The sequence below is a fragment of the Protomyctophum bolini genome, assembly GCF_963924005.1.
Source record: "Protomyctophum bolini genome assembly, chromosome: 17".
Taxonomy (NCBI): Eukaryota; Metazoa; Chordata; class Actinopteri; order Myctophiformes; family Myctophidae; genus Protomyctophum; species Protomyctophum bolini.
Window position 1 is genome coordinate 31,829,887 of NC_137878.1, and position 26,698 is coordinate 31,856,584.

Below are 26,698 nucleotides of genomic sequence, written 5' to 3' on the forward strand. Positions count from 1 at the left end.
ATACTTGCATAGTTAAAATAACATAAAAACCCCTGCAGTACAACACACACACACACACACACACACACACACACACACACACACACACACAGACAGTATATATGTGACCTTGTGATCACTTTTGTTTTGATCTATTTGCATCTTTCTACCAACTGTAGATGATGACAATAAGATGAACTAAACTAATTAGTAATTATCTATTTAACTAGACAATATAACGTAGTATAGGCCTAATATTAGCATGGTGAAAATGATTGTTTAACAATATATACCTTCTTTATTTCCTTTTTTAAGAATTCTTTCAGCAGAAATCAATTCTACATGGTAAGGCACCAGTACATCTGCTAGAATGTAGTTTTTAGCAGATTTATTTATTTATTTTGATGTGGTCTGATGGACTTGGACCACATAATGTACAGTTTGTACACGAGCATTCAGAGCATAACTACTACAAAATTCATGATTAGATGACTAAAGACTTTCAAGAGAGGACTAAAGTCTTTGGTTTTGAATTAAGCTATTCTATTTTTACCCCATAGGATTTCTTCTCCCCACCCCCTTATTTTGTTTTTATAAATAAATACAATATTTATTTCTAGGCTTTTATATCTTTATTGATAGGACAGTAGCCTGACAGGAAATGAGGAGTGACACGCTGCAAAGGTCGCAGGATCGGACTTCAAACCGGTGACACGCTGTCATCTGGCATTGCAGCCTAGGGTGCCTGGTTCACCACACCGGTGACACGCTGTCATCTGGCATTGCAGCCTAGGGTGCCTGGTTCACCACACCGGTGACACGCTGTCATCTGGCATTGCAGCCTAGGGTGCCCGGTTCACCACACCGGTGACACGCTGTCATCTGGCATTGCAGCCTAGGGTGCCTGGTTCACCACACCGGTGACACGCTGTCATCTGGCATTGCAGCCTAGGGTGCCTGGTTCACCACACCGGTGACACGCTGTCATCTGGCATTGCAGCCTAGGGTGCCTGGTTCACCACACCGGTGACACGCTGTCATCTGGCATTGCAGCCTAGGGTGCCTGGTTCACCACACCGGTGACACGCTGTCATCTGGCATTGCAGCCTAGGGTGCCCGGTTCACCACACCGGTGACACGCTGTCATCTGGCATTGCAGCCTAGGGTGCCTGGTTCACCACACCGGTGACACGCTGTCATCTGGCATTGCAGCCTAGGGTGCCCGGTTCACCACACCGGCGGCCCGGGCAGCCCCTTTGCTTTTTTTAATTGCTTTTTAAACCCTGCTTTTTTATATTGGTTTTATCCAAATGCTTTTATGCTGTATTGTAGCACTAATAATAATAATAATAATAATAAGTAAAATCAATGGCAAAGTTGAGTGGCAAAGTGAGTCACTCAGTAGGTGTTCCTGCATAACTTCCGGTTATGATTATGTCACGTGCATACCCTCTATTGCACTATTATTATTATTATTATTTATTATTGCAATCAGAACTGCAGACTCACTCCCAATCTTCCGCCGTAGTGTGAAAACCCACCTCTTCAGATCCTATCTTAGCCCATAGCACTTGCCGTAGCACTTGCACTAGCCTCGACGACCGTACAGGCGTATGCAAAGGCTAAACTTAGATAGCATTTCATGTAGACATAGCGCACTGTACTGTATAGGGTATACTCATAGTTTCATGGTACAGATATGCTACTGTTAGACAGATGTTGGGTTCTTACTGTACCTTGCTTATGATCCTTGATCACTATTTCTATGTATTTAATGTACATACATACATAGATGTTTTACCATGTGCCGCTCTTGCTTACTGTAAATCGCTCTGGATTAAGAGAGTCTGCTAAATGCCTAAATTGTACGTTGCAAATTAAACACTGATATTTAGGTTGGAGCCTTGTATGAGACAGAATTTGTCGAACATGTCTCCCTCAGATGGACACCTTTGTGAACCCTCTGCGGAGCTCCATGCGGAACGTGTCCAACGCGGTGAAGTCCATTCCGGACAGCCTGGCGGAGGGCATGAACAAGGCCGCTGACAACATGGGCCGCATGTCAGAGAGGCTGGGCCAGGATATCAAACAGTCCATCTTCAAGGTACCCCCATCACAACAGTTACTCTCAACCTTTTTGTATTTCAAGGACCAACAGTTTGATAAGAATTAGAGAGAGAGAGAGAGAGAGAGAGAGAGGGGGGGGGGGGGGGGGAGAGGGGGAGAGAGAGAGAGAGAATCAATAAAAGACTGCAGCAAACGGGAGGTCTTTACCTTGGATTTTAAAGAACTGAGAATTGTAAAACTGGAGCTCCCCCCCACCGTGCGTTCCTGTGGGTCTGAAACCCCCCCCCCCCCCCCACACGGAGTTGCACCACTCACTTCACACTGGTGTGATTTTTTGATTCGGACTAGTCCTAAATGGGTTAACTCTACTTTAACATATAGATATAAACAAATATGCCATACTTCTGTGTTCACAGTCAATTTATTTTCTGGGGGTCATTCTGTGCTTTCAGTAGCATGCTTCTTTTTTTTATTTTACAGTCAGCAAGTTGCGCTTTTGTAGACTACAGCACATCCGTCCGTTGGACTCCTGCAGTCTGAATCAAGTCATTTATGTGACTTACTTTAAGAGTCTTCCGTGTTACTGACTTACTAGGTTTGATTACATCCACCAGAGGGTAGTTTTATCAGTGACACAGGCTATGAGCAAGATGTGCTGAGTTACGTGACCTGTAGCCTGGGGTCCACCTATGCTTTCTATGGCATAGGCAGCTCCCGGCCGGATCCGCCGGGAGAATCTAGACACAGCTGCGCGACATGAGACTGATTAATTTTAGCGACAGAGAGAGAGAGGAGTGTGTGTGTGTGTGTACATGTGTGCTTGTGTGTGTCAATTTAACAAAGATGCAGACAATCCGAAATCAGCAGAGAGTGATCGACGTTTGCGCTACTCTATGCCGAATTGAAGTGGACTCGGACCCAGACTTTTTTTTTCTTCCCTGGAAATAAAAACGTCTGGGTTTCCGAGGCTACGTGACCTGTGACTTCAGAGTATATAGTGTGGACAATTGTCATTGTCAACACCATCCGCAAGTGCCAGAGACTCTCCAGTTAAAGTGCTTTGAAGCTCTCCTGTTTCATTTTGATTTCCTTTTTCACCAACTAGCATAAGTGGAAGACCTCCTTGTAAGATTTCCCATTGATGCATCGCTAAAAAGAACAAGTTAAAGAGTGCTGTCTTTTCCCCAGTGATGAGACCTCAGTATTACTTGATTTCTTTATTGACAAAAATTCAAAATGCACAGTTGCATTTTTTTGTGTTTGATGCGAGGATACTAGCGCCACATCTGACTCGCGTGTCTGGCAACCGACAGCAAAGATTTTGATTTCAGTTGCTCAACTTCACGTCCCGGTGCACATCCTGAGTATCACTCCATCTCCAGAAACCAACATCCTTCCAACATGAACACACCTGTCATGTTCGTCTCTGGCCGCCAACTTGATAGCTGGTTTCAAGTGAGGAAACCAGCCAATAAAATAGTGACGGTCTACTTGTGACATTCTGCTCCCCATTTCTTTGGTATGGGGATCTTTCTTGTTTATTTGTTCTGGCAATTTTGTTCATTCATTCGTCTTTGTGGTGAACCATGGGCAGTTGTACAACAAGGAATTTTCTGTTTCACTGGTATGCTCACAGGATTTATTTCTGCGCAGGATTTATTTCTGCAGCACTGAAACTGAAGTGTTACTGTTATTTCATGTGAAGGTAGCACAACTTTTTTTCTTAGCAACACTGAATGCGCTGTCCCATTGGCTGTGTGCTTGTGTCATGAGTAAATCGGCCAATGAGCTGCAACTGAGCGCTTCTCAGACACTAGATTCACAGCTCACACTCACACAGGCAGTAAACTCACATGCACCCGTTGGGAGCAGACAGCAGAGTGGGAAAGGAGGACAGTAGAGTTGTCAAATGAATCGCTATCATTCATAATTATTATAGTTGAGAGTTGGGGCATAGCCGATAGATAGACGAAAGAGCTCTCCTCTTGAGTCTCAACTGCTCAAAATACTACATACTCCTACCATAACCTGGTTGTTAATGCAATTGATAACAGTACAAAACATGGTGTGTTTGCTGACAGTTGAATACTAGGTAGCGTAGAGAGAAAGCTCTATGGAGAACCGGCCTCTTTTACTCCAGTGTTGGCCTGGAATCAGTCAGCTCCTGGACACCACTTAGCCTCTCAATCAATCGGCTCACAAACCTGTAACACATCACACTCAACGGGGGAGGGTTAAGTGGTTATTGGCGAATAGAATAAACACAAGCGTGCAAGTCTGTCTGCTCCCTTATCAGCTCCAGCTAAACATTGTCTCACCATCCACTGTATTTCCTCTCTCTTTTTTCAGCCACCTCCACTCCTTACCAAGTCAGACATTGACCCAGAACACTGTCGAGTCTCTGCTCACCTCGATGACATGGTGAGTCTCTGCAATGTCTATATATTATTATATATACACAACAGCAAGAATAATGCCTTTTTGTTCATTCCTACAAAACCTCTGCCATCATTGTTTATTTCCTCATCTCACTCTTTTCCAGGTGGATGATAACATCCCTCTTCGGGTGATGTTGCTGCTGATGGACGAGGTGTTTGACCTCAAGGAGAAGAACCAATGGCTGCGGAGAAACATCAAGAATTTGCTGCAGCAGCTCATCAGGGCCACCTACGGGGACACCATCAACAGGTCAGAGACACACACACACACACACACACACACACACACATCCAACCACCAAGCCCCCAGCACCGTGGTAAAACAGTGACGCTGCCGTCGCCTGGTGGTCAGAACCTGGGACTGCAACAGTATTTAAAACTCATTTAAAACACTACTGGGCTACAGGTCTTCCACATTTGAGCGCCAAATGTTTGTGCTCAAATCAAGGACAATGTGGAGTGTTCTTCCGGGTGCTTCATTCACTGGTGAGCAACTTTCATTGAAATGAATAGCTGGGGCAAGGGCCGTCCGTCCGCTCTATCGACACACAGACAGAGAACACTAGAGTTGTTTGTAACTTGTGTAAATTAATCAAGGAGCACTGGTGCTGTTTTACTTCAAAATCTTGTTTCACCATCACACGCATGTGCAGAGTAGACCAAGTTCAAGGGCAGCTCAGTGACAGTTTATTTTGCCAGGGTTTCAAATCACACACAACACAATTTAGCTACAGCGAAACTAGCCTCCACCTAAATGCAACCCCACTCAGACTTTTCTTCCCCTCTGCCTGCAGAAAGATTGTGGACCACGTAGACTATATGACCTCACCAGAGCAGGTGGCAGACTACGTCAAGAAGTTCAGGTAACTCCTCTCCTGTGTTTTTAATTAACTGTGTGACTGTGGTGCTTTGTCCACTAACTATAATTGTATGGCCCCCAACCTTTTGTTCAGGGATTCATACTGGCCCAATGGGATACTGGCCGAGACTCCACCTCGTCGAGACAAGAGCATCCGCATGAGGTCACGAGTGGCCGCCAAGACCAACCTTCTAGGGATCATGCCAGGTGACTAAAAATACACACACCCCAGGTTGAATTGGTCCAGAACAGCATTCCAGCACCCTTGGTTGGAGGAACAATAGAGCACGATGCCACCTAATATATCCTTGAATTTAGCTACATCCCTTGCAAGGTTTTACTTGCAGCATCAGCATGAACCATTGTATCAGTCCCTCCCTGTCTCACAGAAAGATTATTATTATTATTATTATGTATTATTATTTTTGCTGGAGAATGCTCAGAAAAGAGCTGCTGTTGTGATTTCATATTGTTAATCTACAACCATTGTTCTCCTATCGTACAACATGCATTGTGTGCGCTCCTATCTTGTGTCATGCGTCACATTAGTTCTACATTGAAATGTTCATAGACCCTATTTGCAAAGACATTTCTGAAGCATCTGTGACCTGTAGAAACTGTCTTGGGGTGATCACACCTAAGACGGCTAACATACTAGTATATGACATGAATGTCAAGAGCAGTGGTTTTCAACCTTTTACATGTCAAGGTCCGTTATTTATTCAGCATTTGAGCCACAGACCACCATTTGGAGAGATTTAGCCTCTCGGACCCAAAAAAAAACAGCATATAATTTTTCTTATTACTTATTACATGGTTTGGTTGAATGCTTGATTCTGATTGGTCAATCGCTGAATTCAGCGGTCTGTTATTTCTGGATAATGACCGCTCCGCTCTATATCAGACCGATGCCTAATCAAACCCTCGGAGTTGTGCCTGCTGATTTACTGCTGTTTCCAGCCATGTAAACGCAATGTCATTTGCAGTTAAACATTGCTCTCAAAATGTTTTTGAAAACATTTGAGCGAGAAATAGACGAAGCAGTTCCCGAAAATGGATTCTATTTGATCAACTCACTTCCTTGTTTTACGACAGTGCTCTAGCCCTGTAGCTGGGCAGACGCAGCCAGCGCTACTTTTTTGTTGTGTTTTGGGTCAATTTATTAATTTATGTTAGGTAGCCATGTAATAAGCGGGATAATATCTGACTAGGTGGTCATTGTCCGGATATAATTCCCCTTCAGGGTGATTAACCTACCACTCCCTGTCTGTGAATTATCTCCCGACAATGACCACCTAGCCAGATATTATCCCTTACTTTGACTCTTGAGAGCGTGAAAATGAAAACCAAGAGTTACAGACTAGAGTTGAGTTGTGCTTGAAATGTACTGTAATTCTGCACTGTTAATAAATACTTCAATCAATTAAACAGTATGAGGGTCCAACTCTCCCATCATTAAGGTGGGGACCACCTGGAACCCCCTCAAGGACCACTGGTTGAAAACCACTGGTTTAGACTCTAGTCTAGAGCATGGAATCACTCCCTACCTCCCTCCCTCCCCAGATGAGCTGAAGCACATCATTGGTGCGGACACGACGAGGAAGGGCATCCTGCGAGTGTTTGACATGTTCCAGCACCAGCCCATGAACCGACGGCTGGTCTACGTGTTCCTTGAGGGCTTCCTGGAGACCATGTTCCCGCAGTACAAGTTCCCGGAGCTCTTCGTCAAGCTGCACTCCCGGTCGCCACGCATGCACAGATACAGCCAGAAAGTCAAATCGTCCTCCCTAAAGAGGTGACAGGAGAGGTGGGGGCGGTGGTGGCAGGAGTAGCAGTGCAGTGCGAGGAGACCGGCGGCAAGAGCACGTAGAGTGTATGGGATGTGCACGCATGGCATGCACACACAGACACAGTTGAGTGAAGATTCAGAGTTGAGGTGTGTGTGCGTGCGTGTGTGACTTCTGCTCCTCCACTTCTCTTTTCCAGCATCCCACTCCAAACTTTCCAATGTTTTCTTTCTGATGTGAAGAAAATTGAGTGTGGGGGGGGGGGGGGGGGAAGCAGGAAGCAGGTCGACTCTAGACCCCACTTCCCTTCTGTATTTCACTGTCAGAAACACAACGTGCACACGCTGTTCGTGGAATTTGCACCACAGACTGAAATGTTGCAGTCTTTTTGTTTTAGTCAATGTATTATCTTTTTCTTGTTGTTTCTTTCCAGTTTTTTGGAATTTTAGTCTGCATTTAGCTTTAGCTGGGCCAGATAATGCTGCTTTCCCCTGGTCTAGCAAGCACACCAGATACTGTATTGTTTTTAACCTGCAGGAGTCACTAGGGGAGACCTACACCTTGCCTTACCCTCCAGTTTCTGAATAATATAGGCTGACTTAACAAAGTCTATCGTCCCAATCAACTGACTGTTTAGTCATAATTGATTTCTCCCTCACAGTATACTCTCTGTAATAATTCGTCTAAACTAGTATGCTAAGTCATTTTAACCAAGTATTTCAGTAGCACTACATCAGAAAGTCCCAGGTTTTAAAATGTGGCCTATTAGAATCAATATAGGTCTGTAGGTTTCTTGTCAGAATCCCCCCCCCCCCCCCCCCCAGCTACGACTCGAGGACTTTTTTTAAAATGAAATCATGCCACTGTTGTAACTCCTGCCAACCAAAGCTCCTGCTCTTCCGTACGTGTACCTATGTGATGTGAAGATACTGACAATATTACTGTATATCGTGCACCATGTGAACAAAGGAAACCAGAATGCCGGTGTGAGCTAGTAAACCAGCCTTAATACTACCCATACAGACCAAGAGAGTCACGCTAGTGGTAGCTTTCCTTTCACACTCGACTGAACATTACAAAGATAGAGATATGGAGCTGTATCCCCAGTTCATCACTTTTATTCAGTCTTTAATTTTGTGCAATATTTTCTTTCCCCAGTGCATGTGTTTCAATAACTGTATACAGAAAAAGTAAACCATACTGTTTTGAGAAATGAAATTATAGAAGAAATATAAAATACTTCTCCCCAGAAATGTCTTTTTATCCCAACAACATACATTCCGTTGTTGTAAAAGTACTTTATTTTACAGACTTGTTTTATAAGTCTGAGTTATTATTATTTTTCCCCCCTCAACTCACTCCTTGTGATTCTGTGGTTTGTGGCGCGGCTGTTCTAAGTCATAGCCCGATGACTTGTTGGTTAACCTCGGAACACAAGACTCCAGCATATCGCGGCGATCCACTAGAGGGGTTTATGCATACGAGCCTGTTCTGTTGACTGTGAACAGAACTCTTATGAACAAATATCAGGAGGAATAGCCCTCTCCCCTCCTGTTCGTTGGAATCAAAGGAGAGCCGTGTTCTGTGACCCAAGAGTCACTGCTGAAGAGCACTTAATACCGTAGCGACTGTGGGTGGTGCACTCCCATTGGCAGAACAGAGTCCCATTCTGCTGCAGTCATTGGATGGAACTCCCATCGCCTGCCATGATTTGCTTGCATTGAGCAGCCCTGGTGGACTCTGATTGGCCGAGTGTGAGGACTTGGACTCGAACGAACCTCACTTTACTGTTAAAGGGAGGTGAATTCACCTTTTTTTTTAAGGGTACATTGTGTGATTTTAGACGTATCATTTTGTTTCTTGCATACCTGTGCTACTTTGACCAGCAGAGAATATTATCACGTCGGCTGGAATGGTAAGCTGATGGTGTTAAGTGTCTTGCCGTCAACAAGCATTCCAAAGAGGGTAACTCAAAAAGATTATATATATATATATATATATATATATATATAAAGAGTGTGTGTGTGTGTGTGTGTGGGGCTACAGGGGTTTAGGAGTAAATGGAAAAGTACATAGAATAATTGAGTTCTGTTTTCACATACTAAAGAAATAACAGGACTATTTTTCTCTGCTTCAGCAGCACAGCCTGCTGTGAATTGAAAGCATACTGTAATGTACGTGTGTCATGGGGAATCAGGTCAGATTGTAAACACATTGAGTCCATTTGAATGTGGAATGAGTGAAAATGGTGTCATGCTGCTTTCCTAACTGTGGTGGTAAAGAGTGGTTGGTTACCAAGCTGCTTTACAGAATGGTGGTGTGTGTTCTTTCCAAATAACCAGTTTGGAATGCGTTTAGAAGCAAGACACTGGTAATGCTAGCATCCTGTTCCAGCCGACAAGGGAGCCAATATTCTCTGCAGGTACATGCACTACAGGTATGTAAGAGACTGTATATGTAGGTCTAAAATTCCCTAACTTACCCTTAGTATCCAATCACCTCTTCTCACAGGAAGGCTTCTGTTTAGTTTTTTTTATTTCTAGTATATGAATCTATGATAATGAAATTTGTGCATATCTGTGTACAGTATGTGTCAATAGTGTGCCTAAATGTACTGTCGACTCTATTTTCATATTTTTCTTTATCTAAAAAAAATCTATCAGAATGTCATGGTCATTTTACGCGACTGAAAAGGATTTTAGGGTGTTTTTTGCATCATGCTTATCAAACTTCCTTTGGAACAGCTCAGATCAGTATAACACTAATAAAACAGTAACTGAGACTAACTGATCCACAGTGTATGCGTTATCCTCATTGTGTTTGCACAATTTCACCTTTTGTCTTAACATCTATGCAAGCTGTTTAAGATCAACTAGACCTGTATTCATCCCGGTGACAACAGTAAGAGGGACAAACACAGGTGAGTGTCAAGAATCAGTAAAAAGGAAATTTGATGTTGGTGATGATTTTGACATTTCTTTCCCACCAATTAAAATAATAAATGCCACATTTCTAAGCTGCAATAGAAAGGGGATGTGTACAAAATACAAATCACACTTTTTCTGAAGTCCAGGACTTGGGCAGGCTACTAATATAATTAATTTTACAATAAATGTATTAATCTGAGCATCAGTAATTTAGAGATGATAGCTCAAGTTTATATAACGCTTTCCCCCAAAGTAGCCAAAGGATCAGGTTCACCCTAAAATGACGTATTTTCTTTCACACACCCCATGAAGCCTTAAGACTAAAGAGTAGATGTTATTTCCTGTGTTCTGGTGAATTTTTACGCTTTTATCGGAAAATGATTGGTGGTACATATGCTCCGTTCAGGCCGATCTGCGCTCCGCTTAAGTGGTGGTGAGATGTGTCAAAGATGCATAAAACTGCTTTTTGTACTTTTTCCCCCAGTTTTGGCTGCTCTGAAATTCTCAGATTAAGAGCGGAGCGTACTATGTACAGCTGTCCATGGGACCCTACGGGTGAACGATGAAAAGAGCTCAACCGAGGGGGTCCCGAGAGGGGCTAGCAGAGGCCTGGTGTAGGGTCTAATGTAAACACAATAACAGCTTTAAAACAGGATGGTTTACTATTACCGAATGCGTTCCCAGATTGATATTCAAGTGACAAGATTAATATGTGGTAGGCAGTTTATTTACAGTCATTGTAGGACATCAGTCTGGAAGTTGTGTCAATCTGCTTGGCCTGTGATCATCTGTAAAGAATTATGTATAGTTGTTCTATCTATTCAGTTCATGTCTTCACAATGCACTTTTAATCTTCATGTCTTCCCGTCAGCCCTGTGAGATTTTAATCTTCTTGTCTTCCCTGTGAGATTTTAATCTTCATGTCTTCCCGTCAGCCCTGTGAGATTTTCCTACTGGGTCTGCGAGGACGACGATTCCCCAGGAAGCCAATGCTGAAAGACAGGAGGAATTATTTAAATCTCATAATTTAATACTAGAGTTTTACCGTTATCTGTAGGCTACTTTACAACAGTTATGTAAATATGTGCCATTAATTCTGCCAAATGAAACCATTCAAATTAACCCTTATTGATGGGGATCCGTATATTTTGCCATTGTGAATCAAGATATGGACAGATCAAATCCAAACTAGAAAAAGTGCCCTTCTGGGCACAGGTCTCCACCAGGAGGATAGGAGTGTGTGTGATGTTTGGCAAAATGTTTAGGAGCAATATAAACGTTTGTGTGTGTCGCGGCTTGGCCTGTTGTAGCGCCACCATGAGGCTGATTTGAAAACTGTCAAGTGGCATTTCTTCCAAAGCCTAGTGGGAATATGCATGCAGTTTCACCACAATCGGATGCTGCGTTGAGTAGTTGTGGCGATTTGTACAAAACGGGTACAAAGCGGGCTACTCCTGAAAAGTTTAGAAGCCAATCGTAGCCAATGAGGGTGGATTATGAGAAATCAAACAAACCCGTCTTGATCACATGACTATGGAGAGCATGTGTACCGATTACCGAGGAGTAATATTAGAAAATGCACCACCATGAGGCTGAGTTGAAAATGTTCATGTGGCATTTCTTTCTCGGGCCTAGTGTCAATGTGCGTGCACAATTTCATGGAAATCACACGATGTGTTCATGATTTGCAGCATTTTGATTGAAACTGAGCACTGAGCCAACTTTGGAAGCCAATCTTAGCCAATAAGGATGGAGTCTGAGAAATCTGAAAGACCCGTTTTGTTGAATGGCTCTAGAGAGACTGTGTACCAATTTGCATAATCTTTGGACAAAATCTGTAGGTGTACTGTCCAAAAACCTGTTTTGCACAAAGCGGCCTCCTGGTGGCGCTATAACAGGCCGTTCTGGGCAGAGGTTCATCGTTGGCATCCAGGGAGTGTGTGCAAAATTTGGCATGACCGGGTTAACGGTGCCGGAGATTAGCTGTACACAGACGGACGGACAGGGTGCAAAACATACTCTCTCCCCATGCCTTCGGCCTGGTGGAGACAATCATTTTCCGGTGTGTGTCGCAGTGTTATTGTTCCGAACAAGCTTTAATGTAATCTTGCGAATTAGGTTTTTATGGACAGGCAATTAACACTGGCTATGAATTGCTGCACAAAGTATAGATAGGAGATGGTATAAATAAGACATGGATTGTTTAATGTTTATAGGGCTCTAGAACAAACAAACAAACAAACGCTCGGCAGAGGAATTCAGTCAATCGCTCACTCACCCATGGCGAAACTAATCTGAAACACTGTGCCCGGGCTGGTCTGGCCGCCTCGGAGCATCCCTTTGCGGGCTCCACTGTAGACATACGCGGCAGACAGAAGCAAGGCGCCGCCGGAGAGGATCCGACAGCTCCAGCAGCTCTTAAACAGCGGTACTGTAGGTGCGGCGGGTGGACCTGCTGCAGCTGCTGTAGACGTTGACATTGGTTCAGGACTCGGTGCTGTTACAGTTGACATTGTCCTGGCCGCTGTGGTTATGTGGCTCTCATAAACAACACCTACAGTTCACACACATGTTCATGTAAAACAAATCCAGTAGGCCTGGCCAATCCTTGTGCACTGACTGAGATCGTTCTCATGCGTATGGCAAAGATTTTGCTACAAAGACTTAAGAGTACAGTTCTGCTTCTGCTGTGTGAAATCACGAAATGGATATTTGTTTTGGAGGAGTGGTTCCGGGTTGCGTGCAACTAAGGAAAAATAAAGAGGAATGTGCACGGAGGTGTGGCCCGGTCTCCTGCGGGAGGTTTGCACCTTGGTTTGCACCATGTTTGCACATGCTCAGTGTAAACAAGAACTGCGATGATGGAGTGTTCCAGCAGAGGTGCTAGAAAGATAGAAAGCTCATAACTTGTGATGTAAATAATGAGATCCAGAGCAGTTGAGCAGTCACCCTTCCATTTTCAAATGTTTTATATAATCCACAGCACTTGAATGAACAGTTTCCATGTTCCTTTGTCATTTCACAAAAATAATATATATAAATATCGTACGGCATACTATAGCGCGCCGTTTTTCATCATTTTTGAGGATTTGAAAAAAATGACGAAATGACAAAAACGATGGGTTATAGCCCATGTTTTTTGAAATTTTGAAAAAAAAAGTTATCCTTGTTTCTCATCATTTTGGACCATGGGCTATAGCCCATATCGTATGGCTTACTATAGCGCGCAGTTTTTCATCATTTTTGAAGATTTGAAAAAAATGACGAAATGACAAAAACGATGGGTTATAGCCCATGTTTTTTGAAATTTTGAAAAAAAAGTTATCCTCGTTTCTCATCATTTTGGACCATGGGCTATAGCCCATATCGTACGGCATACTATAGCGCGCCGTTTTTCATCATTTTTGAGGATTTGAAAAAAATGACGAAATGACAAAAACGATGGGTTATAGCCCATGTTTTTTGAAATTTTGATAAAAAAAAGTTAGCCTCGTTTCTCATCATTTTGGACCGTGGGCTATAGCCCTTATCGTACGGCATACTATAACGCGCCGTTTTTCATCATTTTTGAAGATTTTAAAAAAATGACGAAATGACAAAAACGATGGGTTATAGCCCATGTTTTTTGAAATTTTGAAAAAAAAAGTTATCCTCGTTTCTCATCATTTTGGACCATGGGCTATAGCCCATATCGTACGGCATACTATGGCACGCCGTTTTTCATCATTTTTGAGGATTTGAAAAAAATGACGAAATGACAAAAACGATGGGTTATAGCCCATGTTTTTTGAAATTTTGAAAAAAAAAGTTAGCCTCGTTTCTCATCATTTTGGACCATGGGCTATAGCCCATATCGTACGGCATACTATGGCACGCCGTTTTTCATCATTTTTGAGGATTTGAAAAAAATGAAAAAATGAAAAAAACGATGGGTTATAGCTAACCTGACGCTGCCAGATGAGGGCGGTATTGGGGAAACATATTCCCCAACACAACACTCATCTGGGATCTCTGACAGAGTTGAGCCTGAGACAGATCTGCTTCGTACCGAACCAATCAGCGTGAGCTAAAGGCGGGATATGTGCAAAAGCGGATGTGACGGTATATAGAAGCTGCTGTGTTGTTGTAGTTGTTTCACACTTTCACTAGTCAACATGGCCGCTACCATGAGCGATATGACGATAGAAGCTGCAATAACATCAGTTATTTCTCAACTGGACAATATTTCTTCGTTGAAAGAAGAGCAAAGTATGGCACTGAAGGCTTTTTTGCGTGGAAAATATGTTTTTGCGCTCCTCCCGACTGGCTTCGGTAAGAGTTTAATTTACCAACTAGCTCCACTGGTAGTGAAAGAACTGGGGACGCCGAAGCCTATATTGATCGTCGTTTCTCCTTTGACTGCCCTCATAGCAGATCAAATCAAAGAGGCTACGAATCTTGGACTCTATGCTGCGCAACTCGTAGATAATGCAGCACACGCCGACATCCTCGACGGCCGATGTCAGCTGGTCTCATTGATATTTTCCGGGGAGAGGAATGGATTTACAGAAACAGCATCTTGAAAAGTCTCCCCCGGACCGAAGTCCGGGATTACAATATATATGGCATGAAACCATAACAATCAGAATGGACCTAGGAAACGATTCATCTTGGGTTCATAGGCTAATAAAATGGAATATTGGCGACCCCTATGGCTGGGGAGGACCACTAAGTTGACGTGTCACTTCACATGATGAATGTGAAGTGCACCATTTTGAGTTCAGAGGTTATCAAACAGTGAGTTACAGCGGCCCCTTTTGGACGGGAGTATGATGATGAAACATGGAACATGATCGCTTTACTCACCAAACCAAAATATCCATCAGTCATGTCTCGCGTACAGTTTCTCATTTGGAGCTGTTTCATGTAATTTACCAGTAAAGCGTCATCACGTCAGTTCACATCAGATATGAACACAGGCCGATATGTGATGTGCATTTATGTGTTTTTTTTAAAGGTGATTTTTCACAGCAATTGCGGATAGCTCGTCATTCACGCCATTCTAATTGTGTTTATTGCTGTTGTATGTTGTGTACTAATGTTCATAGTGTTGCTGACAAATACTGGGGCGCAAAGAATGCTGCTACCTCGTATAATTTATGTCAATCGTCCACACATGGCACACACAATTGTACAGTCTTGCCCCATGTTTCCTACATGGGACAACTAAAAATACTTGCGCCACGAAAACCTAAGGCCAACTGCTTTGGCAGAGACCAAGAAAATCTATTTTGTTCATGTTCATAAAGCGCTCCAAGTGCTTAGAGTGAAAAGTGCAGCAGCAAACGTCTAGGTCATAAGACCATTGTTGGTGCTATATTATCAGATCTAATTTGTGAGTAAAGCTTCATTACGTAAGCCCACATCACATATGAACACGGCCCGGTATGTGATGCGTGTTTATGTCTTGTCTCATTATTTGTATAAGGCTTCATCGATCATGTCATCCCACATCACATAATGCACTTAGGGTTAGGCCAGGGTAGGTATGTGATGTTGGTTGATGTGATGTATGTCTTATAATGTGCAAGCTTCATCGCGTCACATAACATCACATTATGTGGTGTGTATTGATGTGATTTATTTATGCTGCCATTTGCAGCTAGAACTTCATCCAGGCATTGACGATGGGCCTATGACTCAAACGTTTTCTGCTGCACTTTTCACTTTTAGCACTTTGCAGCACTTTATGAGCATGACAAAATAAGATATTCTTAGTTTATGTCTGAGGGGTTTTCCTTAAGGTATTTGTGGAGTGAGTCTTCCGGTTTTCAATTGTATAATTACATAATCATGGATATAATTTAGTCATGATTCAAATTGAGTGTGTAGGCTCTCTCCTTTTTTTTATTTTTTATTATCTGGCCGCATGAGGTCGGCAAGAGTACGGTACGTTTAAAACGTATTTTCCAAAATTGCAACTAATGACTGATTTTGGACCTGTAAATTATAAAACAAAAACTAAGGCTCCTGGTTTACCAGAACGTTGAACGGGGTTCAACTCCCTGCGGTGCCCTGCTCAATTTGTTGTATTTACATGGTTCATTTTCTGCTCATTGTGTTGCCATTTCATAGATGATAACCCCCAGGTTCTTTACTGTTTGTACTCCCTACAGTTGGGTCACAAGTCTATTTAGGGACCAAGCCTAAGGGGGGGGGGGGGGGGGGGATTCCAATCATTTGAAAATGACGATTGGCCCTGATTTCCGATCACCCCATCTGAACAGTTGGGGAAGAAACATCATTTTGATTGTGTTAACTCTACCTATCAGTGAAATAGGGAGCGATTTCCAAAATTCAATGTTGTTTTTTAGTTTCGCCAGCAGAGGGGGGTAGTTGGCCTTGAAGAGTGAAGAGAAATCTTTAGTAATTTGGATACCTAGGTAGGTAAAGGTTTCCCGTGAAATTTTAAATGGTATACAATATTTAATTTCGACCGGTACATTATAAGGTAATGGTATTTATGGCTTTGCGATGATCCTGTCTTGCTAATGTTATCGGTCTTTTGCATTTTACTGTTATGAAAATGTCTACGTTAGTTGGAAATGGAAGCTAACGAATGCTAATAATGCTAGCGATTTTCCTCTTGTATATTTAGCCTGGTTTATGTTAAGCTTTACCTTTTTATATGAATGTATAATGATCACTATACCTCCACCATACATTTGACTCTTGTCCAAAGCTTTTAATATAATCTGTTTCCATATATATCAATCCTTTTAGTCATTTGTTTAAGTGATTTTGTCCTGACACCTTTCTTGTGATGCATAGCCTAGGGGGCTGAACAATGTTAGTTTTAGTTACGCTGACACAGCCTCTCGTTCATGCTCATTTTTGTTAAACATTCGGCCTTTGATTTGATTTGATTTGATTTATTTAGAAAAGCAATCATAATACAACATTATAATCAGCGATTCAAGGATTACACAGTAAAGTCCAAAGACTTATTTCCATTGGGGTCCTCTCACACTGAACAATACTTTAAAATACATCACAAATACATAACAGTACATATACATTACATACACAACACAACAAGTACATCCCTATCCATCCCTCTAAGATGACCCCTTATAGGGGAACCTTTTCCAGTAGCCATTTTTTAGTCTTAGTTTTATGTCCTCAAATTGGAGGTCAGTTTAACACTGGATTCCAGGCTATTCCACTGTGTGGCTCCTATATAAATGAATGAGCCTTTGCCCACTTTACTTTTAAAAGCAGGGAGCACCACATCTGCAATACTGGCTCTGGTGAAATGGTTGTGTGCCTCGTTTACCTGCCTGAAACATGTTCTTAAAACTTCTGGGACCTCTCCGTATTAAATTTTATGGACCATGTTTAGTCTAGCCATTGTAACCTTTGATTCTACTGGGAGCCAGTTCAGCTCTCTGAACTGGTTCCTTCCTATATGGGTTCTGGGTTCCATCCCTAGTATAACCCTGATCAGTCTATTTTGAGCTGACTGTAGCTTTGTTTTAAAAGACTTAATCAAGCCCTCGAACCACGATGTACACGCAAAATCAAAGTGGCACAGGATAAGGGAGTTGGCCACCACTAATTTTGTCTCCCTATCCATGTATCTTGCTGTTCGAGCTAGAAACTTAGTCAGTCCGGAGACCTTGTTTAGCACCTTGCTGGCCATACTTCACTTTCAACAAAACTGTAAGCAAAGACATAAAAAATGCACCTGTAGAACAGAACAAGGATTTTCTAGCAGTTCAGTTTCTGAAAATTTGTTCCAAGTTCAAGTTACAAACTATTCCATTTTCTCCCACAGAAGGTTCCAGAGCCCATGAGGAAACCACATTTTGCCATCCTGATTGAAGCGCCCATGGACGCCCCCAGAGCACTCCAGAGGAACAACGCCCCCAGAGCGTTCCAGAGCAGGGCAAGTAATAGTACTTAAGTTACCTTGTGTCATTCTGTTAGAGCAGCCGTACGATATGGGCTATAGCCCATGGTCCAAAATGATGAGAAACGAGGCTAACTTTTTTTTCCAAAATTTCAAAAAACATGGGCTATAACCCATCGTTTTTTTATTTTTTCATTTTTTTCAAATCCTCCAAAATGATGAAAAACGGCGTGCTATAGTATGCCGTATGATATGGGCTATAGCCCATGGTCCAAAATGATGAGAAACGAGGCTAACTTTTTTTTCCAAAATTTCAAAAAACATGGGCTATAACCCATCGTTTTTTAATTTTTTAATTTTTTTCAAATCCTCCAAAATGATGAAAAACAGCGTGCTATAGTATGCCGTACGATATGGGCTATAGCCCATGGTCCAAAATGATGAGAAACGAGGCTAACTTTTTTTTTCAAAATTTCAAAAAACATGGGCTATAACCCATCGTTTTTTTATTTTTTTATTTTTTTCAAATCCTCCAAAATTATGAAAAACGGCGTGCTATAGTATGCCGTACGATATGGGCTATAGCCCATGGTCCAAAATGATGAGAAACGAGGCTAACTTTTTTTTTCAAAATTTCAAAAAACATGGGCTATAACCCATCGTTTTTTTATTTTTTCATTTTTTTCAAATCCTCCAAAATGATGAAAAACGGCGTACTATAGTATGCCGTACGATATGGGCTATAGCCCATGGTCCAAAATGATGAGAAACGAGGCTAACTTTTTTTTTCAAAATTTCAAAAAACATGGGCTATAACCCATCGTTTTTTAATTTTTAATTTTTTTTCAAATCCTCCAAAATGATGAAAAACGGCGTGCTATAGTATGCCGTATGATATGGGCTATAGCCCATGGTCCAAAATGATGAGAAACGAGGCTAACTTTTTTTGGACCATGGGCTATAGCCCATATCGTACGGCATACTATAGCGCGCAGTTTTTCATCATTTTTGATGATTTGACAAAAATGAAAAAAACGATGGGTTATAGCCCATGTTTTTTGAAATTTTGAAAAAAAAAGTTAGCCTCGTTTCTCATCATTTTGGACCGTGGGCTATAGCCCATATCGTACGGCATACTATAGCGCGCAGTTTTTCATCATTTTTGATGATTTGACAAAAATGAAAAAAACGATGGGTTATAGCCCATGTTTTTTGAAATTTTGAAAAAAAAAGTTAGCCTCGTTTCTCATCATTTTGGACCATGGGCTATAGCCTATATCGTACGGCATACTATAGCGCGCCGTTTTTCATCATTTTTGATGATTTCACAAAAATGAAAAAATAAAAAAAACGATGGGTTATAGCCCATGTTTTTTGAAATTTTGAAAAAAAAAGTTAGCCTTGTTTCTCATTATTTTGGACCATGGGCTATAGCCCATATCGTACGGCATACTATAGCGCGCCGTTTTTCATCATTTTTGAGGATTTGAAAAAAATGACGAAATGACAAAAACGATGGGTTATAGCCCATGTTTTTTGAAATTTTGAAAAAAAAAGTTAGCCTCGTTTCTCATCATTTGGGACCATGGGCTATAGCCCATATCGTACGGCATACTATAGCGCGCCGTTTTTCATCATTTTTGAGGATTTGAAAAAAATGACGAAATGACAAAAACGATGGGTTATAGCCCATGTTTTTTGAAATTTTGAAAAAAAAAGTTAGCCTCGTTTCTCATCATTTGGGACCATGGGCTATAGCCCATATCGTACGGCATACTATAGCGCGCCGTTTTTCATCATTTTTGAGGATTTGAAAAAAATGACGAAATGACAAAAACGATGGGTTATAGCCCATGTTTTTTGAAATTTTGAAAAAAAAAGTTAGCCTCGTTTCTCATCATTTTGGACCATGGGCTATAGCCCATATCGTACGGCATACTATAGCGCACCGTTTTTCATCATTTTTGAGGATTTGAAAAAAATGACGAAATGACAAAAACGATGGGTTATAGCCCATGTTTTTTGATATTTTGAAAAAAAAAGTTAGCCTCGTTTCTCATCATTTTGGACCATGGGCTATAGCCCATATCGTACGGCATACTATAGCGCGCCGTTTTTCATCATTTTTGAGGATTTGAAAAAAATGACGAAATGAAAAAAACGATGGGTTATAGCCCATGTTTTTTTAAATTTTGAAAAAAAAAGTTAGCCTCGTTTCTCATCATTTTGGACCATGGGCTATAGCCCATATCGTACGGCATACTATAGCGCGCCGTTTTTCATCATTTTTGAGGATTTGAAAAAAATGACGAAATGACAAAAACGATGGGTTATAGCCCATGTTTTTTGAAATTTGGAAAAAAAAAGTTAGCCTCGTTTCTCATCATTTGGGACCATGGGCTATAGCCCATATCGTACGTCATACTATAGCGCGCCGTTTTTCATCATTTTTGAGGATTTGAAAAAAATGACGAAATGACAAAAACGATGGGTTATAGCCCATGTTTTTTGAAATTTTGAAAAAAAAAGTTAGCCTCGTTTCTCATCATTTTGGACCATGGGCTATAGCCCATATCGTACGGCATACTATAGCGCACCGTTTTTCATCATTTTTGAGGATTTGAAAAAAATGACGAAATGACAAAAACGATGGGTTATAGCCCATGTTTTTTGAAATTTTGAAAAAAAAAGTTAGCCTCGTTTCTCATCATTTTGGATCGTGGGCTATAGCCCATATCGTACGGCATACTATAGCGCGCAGTTTTTCATCATTTTTGATGATTTGACAAAAATGAAAAAAACGATGAGTTATAGCCCATGTTTTTTGAAATTTTGAAAAAAAAAAGTTAGCCTCGTTTCTCATCATTTTGGACCATGGGCTATAGCCCATATCGTACGGCATACTATAGCGCGCCGTTTTTCATCATTTTTGAGGATTTGAAAAAAATGACGAAATGAAAAAAACGATGGGTTATAGCCCATGTTTTTTTAAATTTTGAAAAAAAAGTTATCCTCGTTTCTCATCATTTTGGACCATGGGCTATAGCCCATATCGTACGGCATACTATAGCGCGCCGTTTTTCATCATTTTTGAGGATTTGAAAAAAATGACGAAATGACAAAAACGATGGGTTATAGCCCATGTTTTTTGAAATTTTGAAAAAAAAGTTTTCCTCGTTTCTCATCATTTTGGACCGTGGGCTATAGCCCATATCGTACGTCATACTATAGCGCGCCGTTTTTCATCATTTTTGAGGATTTGAAAAAAATGACGAAATGACAAAAACGATGGGTTATAGCCCATGTTTTTTGAAATTTGGAAAAAAAAAGTTAGCCTCGTTTCTCATCATTTTGGACCGTGGGCTATAGCCCATATCGTACGGCATACTATGGCACGCCGTTTTTCATCATTTTTGAGGATTCAAAAAAAAAAAAAAAAAACCATGGGTTATAGCCTATGTTTTTTTTAATAAAAAAAAAAAAGTTAGCCTCGTTTCTCATCATTTTGGACCATGGGCTATAGCTCATATCGTACGGCATACTATAGCGTGCCGTTTTTCATCATTTTTGAGGATTTGAAAAAAATGACGAAATGACAAAAACGATGGGTTATAGCCCATGTTTTTTAAAATTTTGAAAAAAAAGTTATCCTCGTTTCTCATCATTTTGGACCATGGGCTATAGCCCATACCGTACGTCATACTATAGCGCGTCGTTTTTCATCATTTTTGAGGATTTGAAAAAATGACGAAATGACAAAAACGATGGGTTATAGCCCATGTTTTTTGAAATTTGGAAAAAAAAAGTTAGCCTCGTTTCTCATCATTTTGGACCGTGGGCTATAGCCCATATCGTACGGCATACTATAGCGCGCCGTTTTTCATCATTTTTGAGGATTTGAAAAAAATGACGAAATGACAAAAACGATGGGTTATAGCCCATGTTTTTTGAAATTTGGAAAAAAAAAGTTAGCCTTTGAAAAAAATGACGAAATGACAAAAACGATGGGTTATAACCCATCGTTTTTGTCATTTCGTCATTTTTTTCAAATCTTCAAAAATGATGAAAAACGGCGCGCTATAGTATGCCGTACGATATGGGCTATAGCCCATGGTCCAAAATGATGAGAAACGAGGCTAACTTTTTTTTTCAAAATTTCAAAAACATGGGCTATAACCTTTCGTTTTTGTCATTTTGTCATTTTTTTCAAATCTTCAAAAATGATGAAAAACGGCGCGCTATAGTATGCCGTACGATATGGGCTATAGCCCATGGTCCAAAATGATGAAAAACGAGGCTAACTTTTTTTTTCAAAATTTCAAAAACCATGGGCTATAACCTTTCGTTTTTGTCATTTCGTCATTTTTTTCAAATCTTCAAAAATAATGAAAAACGGCGCGCTATAGTATGCCGTACGATATGGGCTATAGCCCATGGTCCAAAATGATGAGAAACGAGGCTAACTTTTTTTTTCAAAATTTTCAAAAAACATGGGCTATAACCTTTCGTTTTGTCATTTTGTCATTTTTTTCAAATCTTCAAAAATGATGAAAAACGGCGGGCTATAGTATGCCGTACGATATGGGCTATAGCCCATGGTCCAAAATGATGAGAAACGAGGCTAACTTTTTTTTTCAAAATTTCAAAAAACATGGGCTATAACCTTTCGTTTTTGTCATTTCGTCATTTTTTCAAATCTTCAAAAATGATGAAAAACGGCGCGCTATAGTATGCCGTACGATATGGGCTATAGCCCATGGTCCAAAATGATGAGAAACGAGGCTAACTTTTTTTTTCAAAATTTCAAAAAACATGGGCTATAACCTTTCGTTTTTGTCATTTTGTCATTTTTTTCAAATCTTCAAAAATGATGAAAAACGGCGCGCTATAGTATGCCGTACGATATGGGCTTTAGCCCATGGTCCAAAATGATGAGAAACGAGGCTAACTTTTTTTTTTCAAAATTTCAAAAAACATGGGCTATAACCTTTCGTTTTTGTCATTTCGTCATTTTTTTCAAATCTTCAAAAATGATGAAAAACGGCACGCTATAGTATGCCGTACGATATGGGCTATAGCCCATGGTCCAAAATGATGAGAAACGAGGCTAACTTTTTTTTCCAAAATTTCAAAAAACATGGGCTATAACCTTTCGTTTTTGTCATTTCGTCATTTTTTTCAAATCTTCAAAAATGATGAAAAACGGCGCGCTATAGTATGCCGTACGATATGGGCTATAGCCCATGGTCCAAAATGATGAGAAACGAGGCTAACTTTTTTTTTCAAAATTTCAAAAAACATGGGCTATAACCTTTCGTTTTTGTCATTTTGTCATTTTTTTCAAATCTTCAAAAATGATGAAAAACGGCGCGCTATAGTATGCCGTACGATATGGGCTTTAGCCCATGGTCCAAAATGATGAGAAACGAGGCTAACTTTTTTTTTCAAAATTTCAAAAAACATGGGCTATAACCTTTCGTTTTTGTCATTTCGTCATTTTTTTCAAATCTTCAAAAATGATGAAAAACGGCACGCTATAGTATGCCGTACGATATGGGCTATAGCCCATGGTCCAAAATGATGAGAAACGAGGCTAACTTTTTTTTCCAAAATTTCAAAAAACATGGGCTATAACCTTTCGTTTTTGTCATTTCGTCATTTTTTTCAAATCTTCAAAAATGATGAAAAACGGCGCGCTATAGTATGCCGTACGATATGGGCTATAGCCCATGGTCCAAAATGATGAGAAACGAGGCTAACTTTTTTTTTCAAAATTTCAAAAACATGGGCTATAACCTTTCGTTTTTGTCATTTTGTCATTTTTTTCAAATCTTCAAAAATGATGAAAAACGGCGCGCTATAGTATGCCGTACGATATGGGCTATAGCCCATGGTCCAAAATGATGAGAAACGAGGCTAACTTTTTTTTTCAAAATTTCAAAAACCATGGGCTATAACCTTTCGTTTTTGTCATTTCGTCATTTTTTTCAAATCTTCAAAAATGATGAAAAACGGCGCGCTATAGTATGCCGTACGATATGGGCTATAGCCCATGGTCCAAAATGATGAGAAACGAGGCTAACTTTTTTTTTCAAAATTTCAAAAAACATGGTCTATAACCTTTCGTTTTGTCATTTTGTCATTTTTTTCAAATCTTCAAAAATGATGAAAAACGGCGGGCTATAGTATGCCGTACGATATGGGCTATAGCCCATGGTCCAAAATGATGAGAAACGAGGCTAACCTTTTTTTTCAAAATTTCAAAAAACATGGGCTATAACCTTTCGTTTTTGTCATTTCGTCATTTTTTCAAATCTTCAAAAATGATGAAAAACGGCGCGCTATAGTATGCCGTACGATATGGGCTATAGCCCATGGTCCAAAATGATGAGAAACGAGGCTAACTTTTTTTTTCAAAATTTCAAAAAACATGGTCTATAACCTTTCGTTTTGTCATTTTGTCATTTTTTTCAAATCTTCAAAAATGATGAAAAACGGCGGGCTATAGTATGCCGTACGATATGGGCTATAGCCCATGGTCCAAAATGATGAGAAACGAGGCTAACCTTTTTTTTCAAAATTTCAAAAAACATGGGCTATAACCTTTCGTTTTTGTCATTTCGTCATTTTTTCAAATCTTCAAAAATGATGAAAAACGGCGCGCTATAGTATGCCGTACGATATGGGCTATAGCCCATGGTCCAAAATGATGAGAAACGAGGCTAACTTTTTTTTTCAAAATTTCAAAAAACATGGGCTATAACCTTTCGTTTTTGTCATTTTGTCATTTTTTTCAAATCTTCAAAAATGATGAAAAACGGCGCGCTATAGTATGCCGTACGATATGGGCTATAGCCCATGGTCCAAAATGATGAGAAACGAGGCTAACTTTTTTTTTCAAAATTTCAAAAAACATGGGCTATAACCTTTCGTTTTTGTCATTTCGTCATTTTTTTCAAATCTTCAAAAATGATGAAAAACGGCGCGCTATAGTATGCCGTACGATATGGGCTATAGCCCATGGTCCAAAATGATGAGAAACGAGGCTAACTTTTTTTTTCAAAATTTCAAAAAACATGGGCTATAACCTTTCGTTTTTGTCATTTCGTCATTTTTTTCAAATCTTCAAAAATGATGAAAAACGGCGCGCTATAGTATGCCGTACGATATGGGCTATAGCCCATGGTCCAAAATGATGAGAAACGAGGCTAACTTTTTTTTTCAAAATTTCAAAAAACATGGGCTATAACCTTTCGTTTTTGTCATTTCGTCATTTTTTTCAAATCTTCAAAAATGATGAAAAACGGCGCGCTATAGTATGCCGTACGATATGGGCTATAGCCCATGGTCCAAAATGATGAGAAACGAGGCTAACTTTTTTTTTCAAAATTTCAAAAAACATGGGCTATAACCTTTCGTTTTTGTCATTTCGTAATTTTTTTCAAATCTTTAAAAATGATGAAAACGGCGCGCTATAGAATGCCGTACGATATGGGCTATAGCCCATGGTCCAAAATGATGAGAAACGAGGCTAACTTTTTTTTTCAAAATTTCAAAAAACATGGGCTATAACCTTTCGTTTTTGTCATTTTGTCATTTTTTTCAAATCTTCAAAAATGATGAAAAACGGCGCGCTATAGTATGCCGTACGATATGGGCTTTAGCCCATGGTCCAAAATGATGAGAAACGAGGCTAACTTTTTTTTTCAAAATTTCAAAAAACATGGGCTATAACCTTTCGTTTTTGTCATTTCGTCATTTTTTTCAAATCTTCAAAAATGATGAAAAACGGCACGCTATAGTATGCCGTACGATATGGGCTATAGCCCATGGTCCAAAATGATGAGAAACGAGGCTAACTTTTTTTTCCAAAATTTCAAAAAACATGGGCTATAACCTTTCGTTTTTGTCATTTCGTCATTTTTTTCAAATCTTCAAAAATGATGAAAAACGGCGCGCTATAGTATGCCGTACGATATGGGCTATAGCCCATGGTCCAAAATGATGAGAAACGAGGCTAACTTTTTTTTTCAAAATTTCAAAAACATGGGCTATAACCTTTCGTTTTTGTCATTTTGTCATTTTTTTCAAATCTTCAAAAATGATGAAAAACGGCGCGCTATAGTATGCCGTACGATATGGGCTATAGCCCATGGTCCAAAATGATGAGAAACGAGGCTAACTTTTTTTTTCAAAATTTCAAAAACCATGGGCTATAACCTTTCGTTTTTGTCATTTCGTCATTTTTTTCAAATCTTCAAAAATGATGAAAAACGGCGCGCTATAGTATGCCGTACGATATGGGCTATAGCCCATGGTCCAAAATGATGAGAAACGAGGCTAACTTTTTTTTTCAAAATTTCAAAAAACATGGTCTATAACCTTTCGTTTTGTCATTTTGTCATTTTTTTCAAATCTTCAAAAATGATGAAAAACGGCGGGCTATAGTATGCCGTACGATATGGGCTATAGCCCATGGTCCAAAATGATGAGAAACGAGGCTAACCTTTTTTTTCAAAATTTCAAAAAACATGGGCTATAACCTTTCGTTTTTGTCATTTCGTCATTTTTTCAAATCTTCAAAAATGATGAAAAACGGCGCGCTATAGTATGCCGTACGATATGGGCTATAGCCCATGGTCCAAAATGATGAGAAACGAGGCTAACTTTTTTTCAAAATTTCAAAAAACATGGGCTATAACCTTTCGTTTTTGTCATTTTGTCATTTTTTTCAAATCTTCAAAAATGAT

At 40.2% G+C, this 26,698-nt stretch overlaps 1 protein-coding gene across 4 annotated transcripts in view; it reads left to right on the forward strand.

Moving 5' to 3' along the window:
• Positions 1-9,921, forward strand: part of snx13 (sorting nexin 13) — a 51,831-nt gene extending 41,910 nt beyond the window's left edge. For 2 of the 4 annotated variants that reach the window (XM_080787688.1, XM_080787690.1), the window contains exons 21-27: positions 295-324; positions 1,922-2,083; positions 4,396-4,467; positions 4,589-4,734; positions 5,279-5,347; positions 5,438-5,550; positions 6,907-9,921. In XM_080787688.1, the coding sequence (XP_080643814.1) occupies positions 295-324; positions 1,922-2,083; positions 4,396-4,467; positions 4,589-4,734; positions 5,279-5,347; positions 5,438-5,550; positions 6,907-7,142 (828 nt within the window). In that variant the 3' untranslated portion in view covers positions 7,143-9,921. The remainder of the gene's footprint in view (positions 1-294; positions 325-1,921; positions 2,084-4,395; positions 4,468-4,588; positions 4,735-5,278; positions 5,348-5,437; positions 5,551-6,906) is intronic. The other 2 variants (XM_080787689.1, XM_080787691.1) reach the window with 1 other exon arrangement.
• Positions 9,922-26,698: the final 16,777 nt, after the last annotated feature.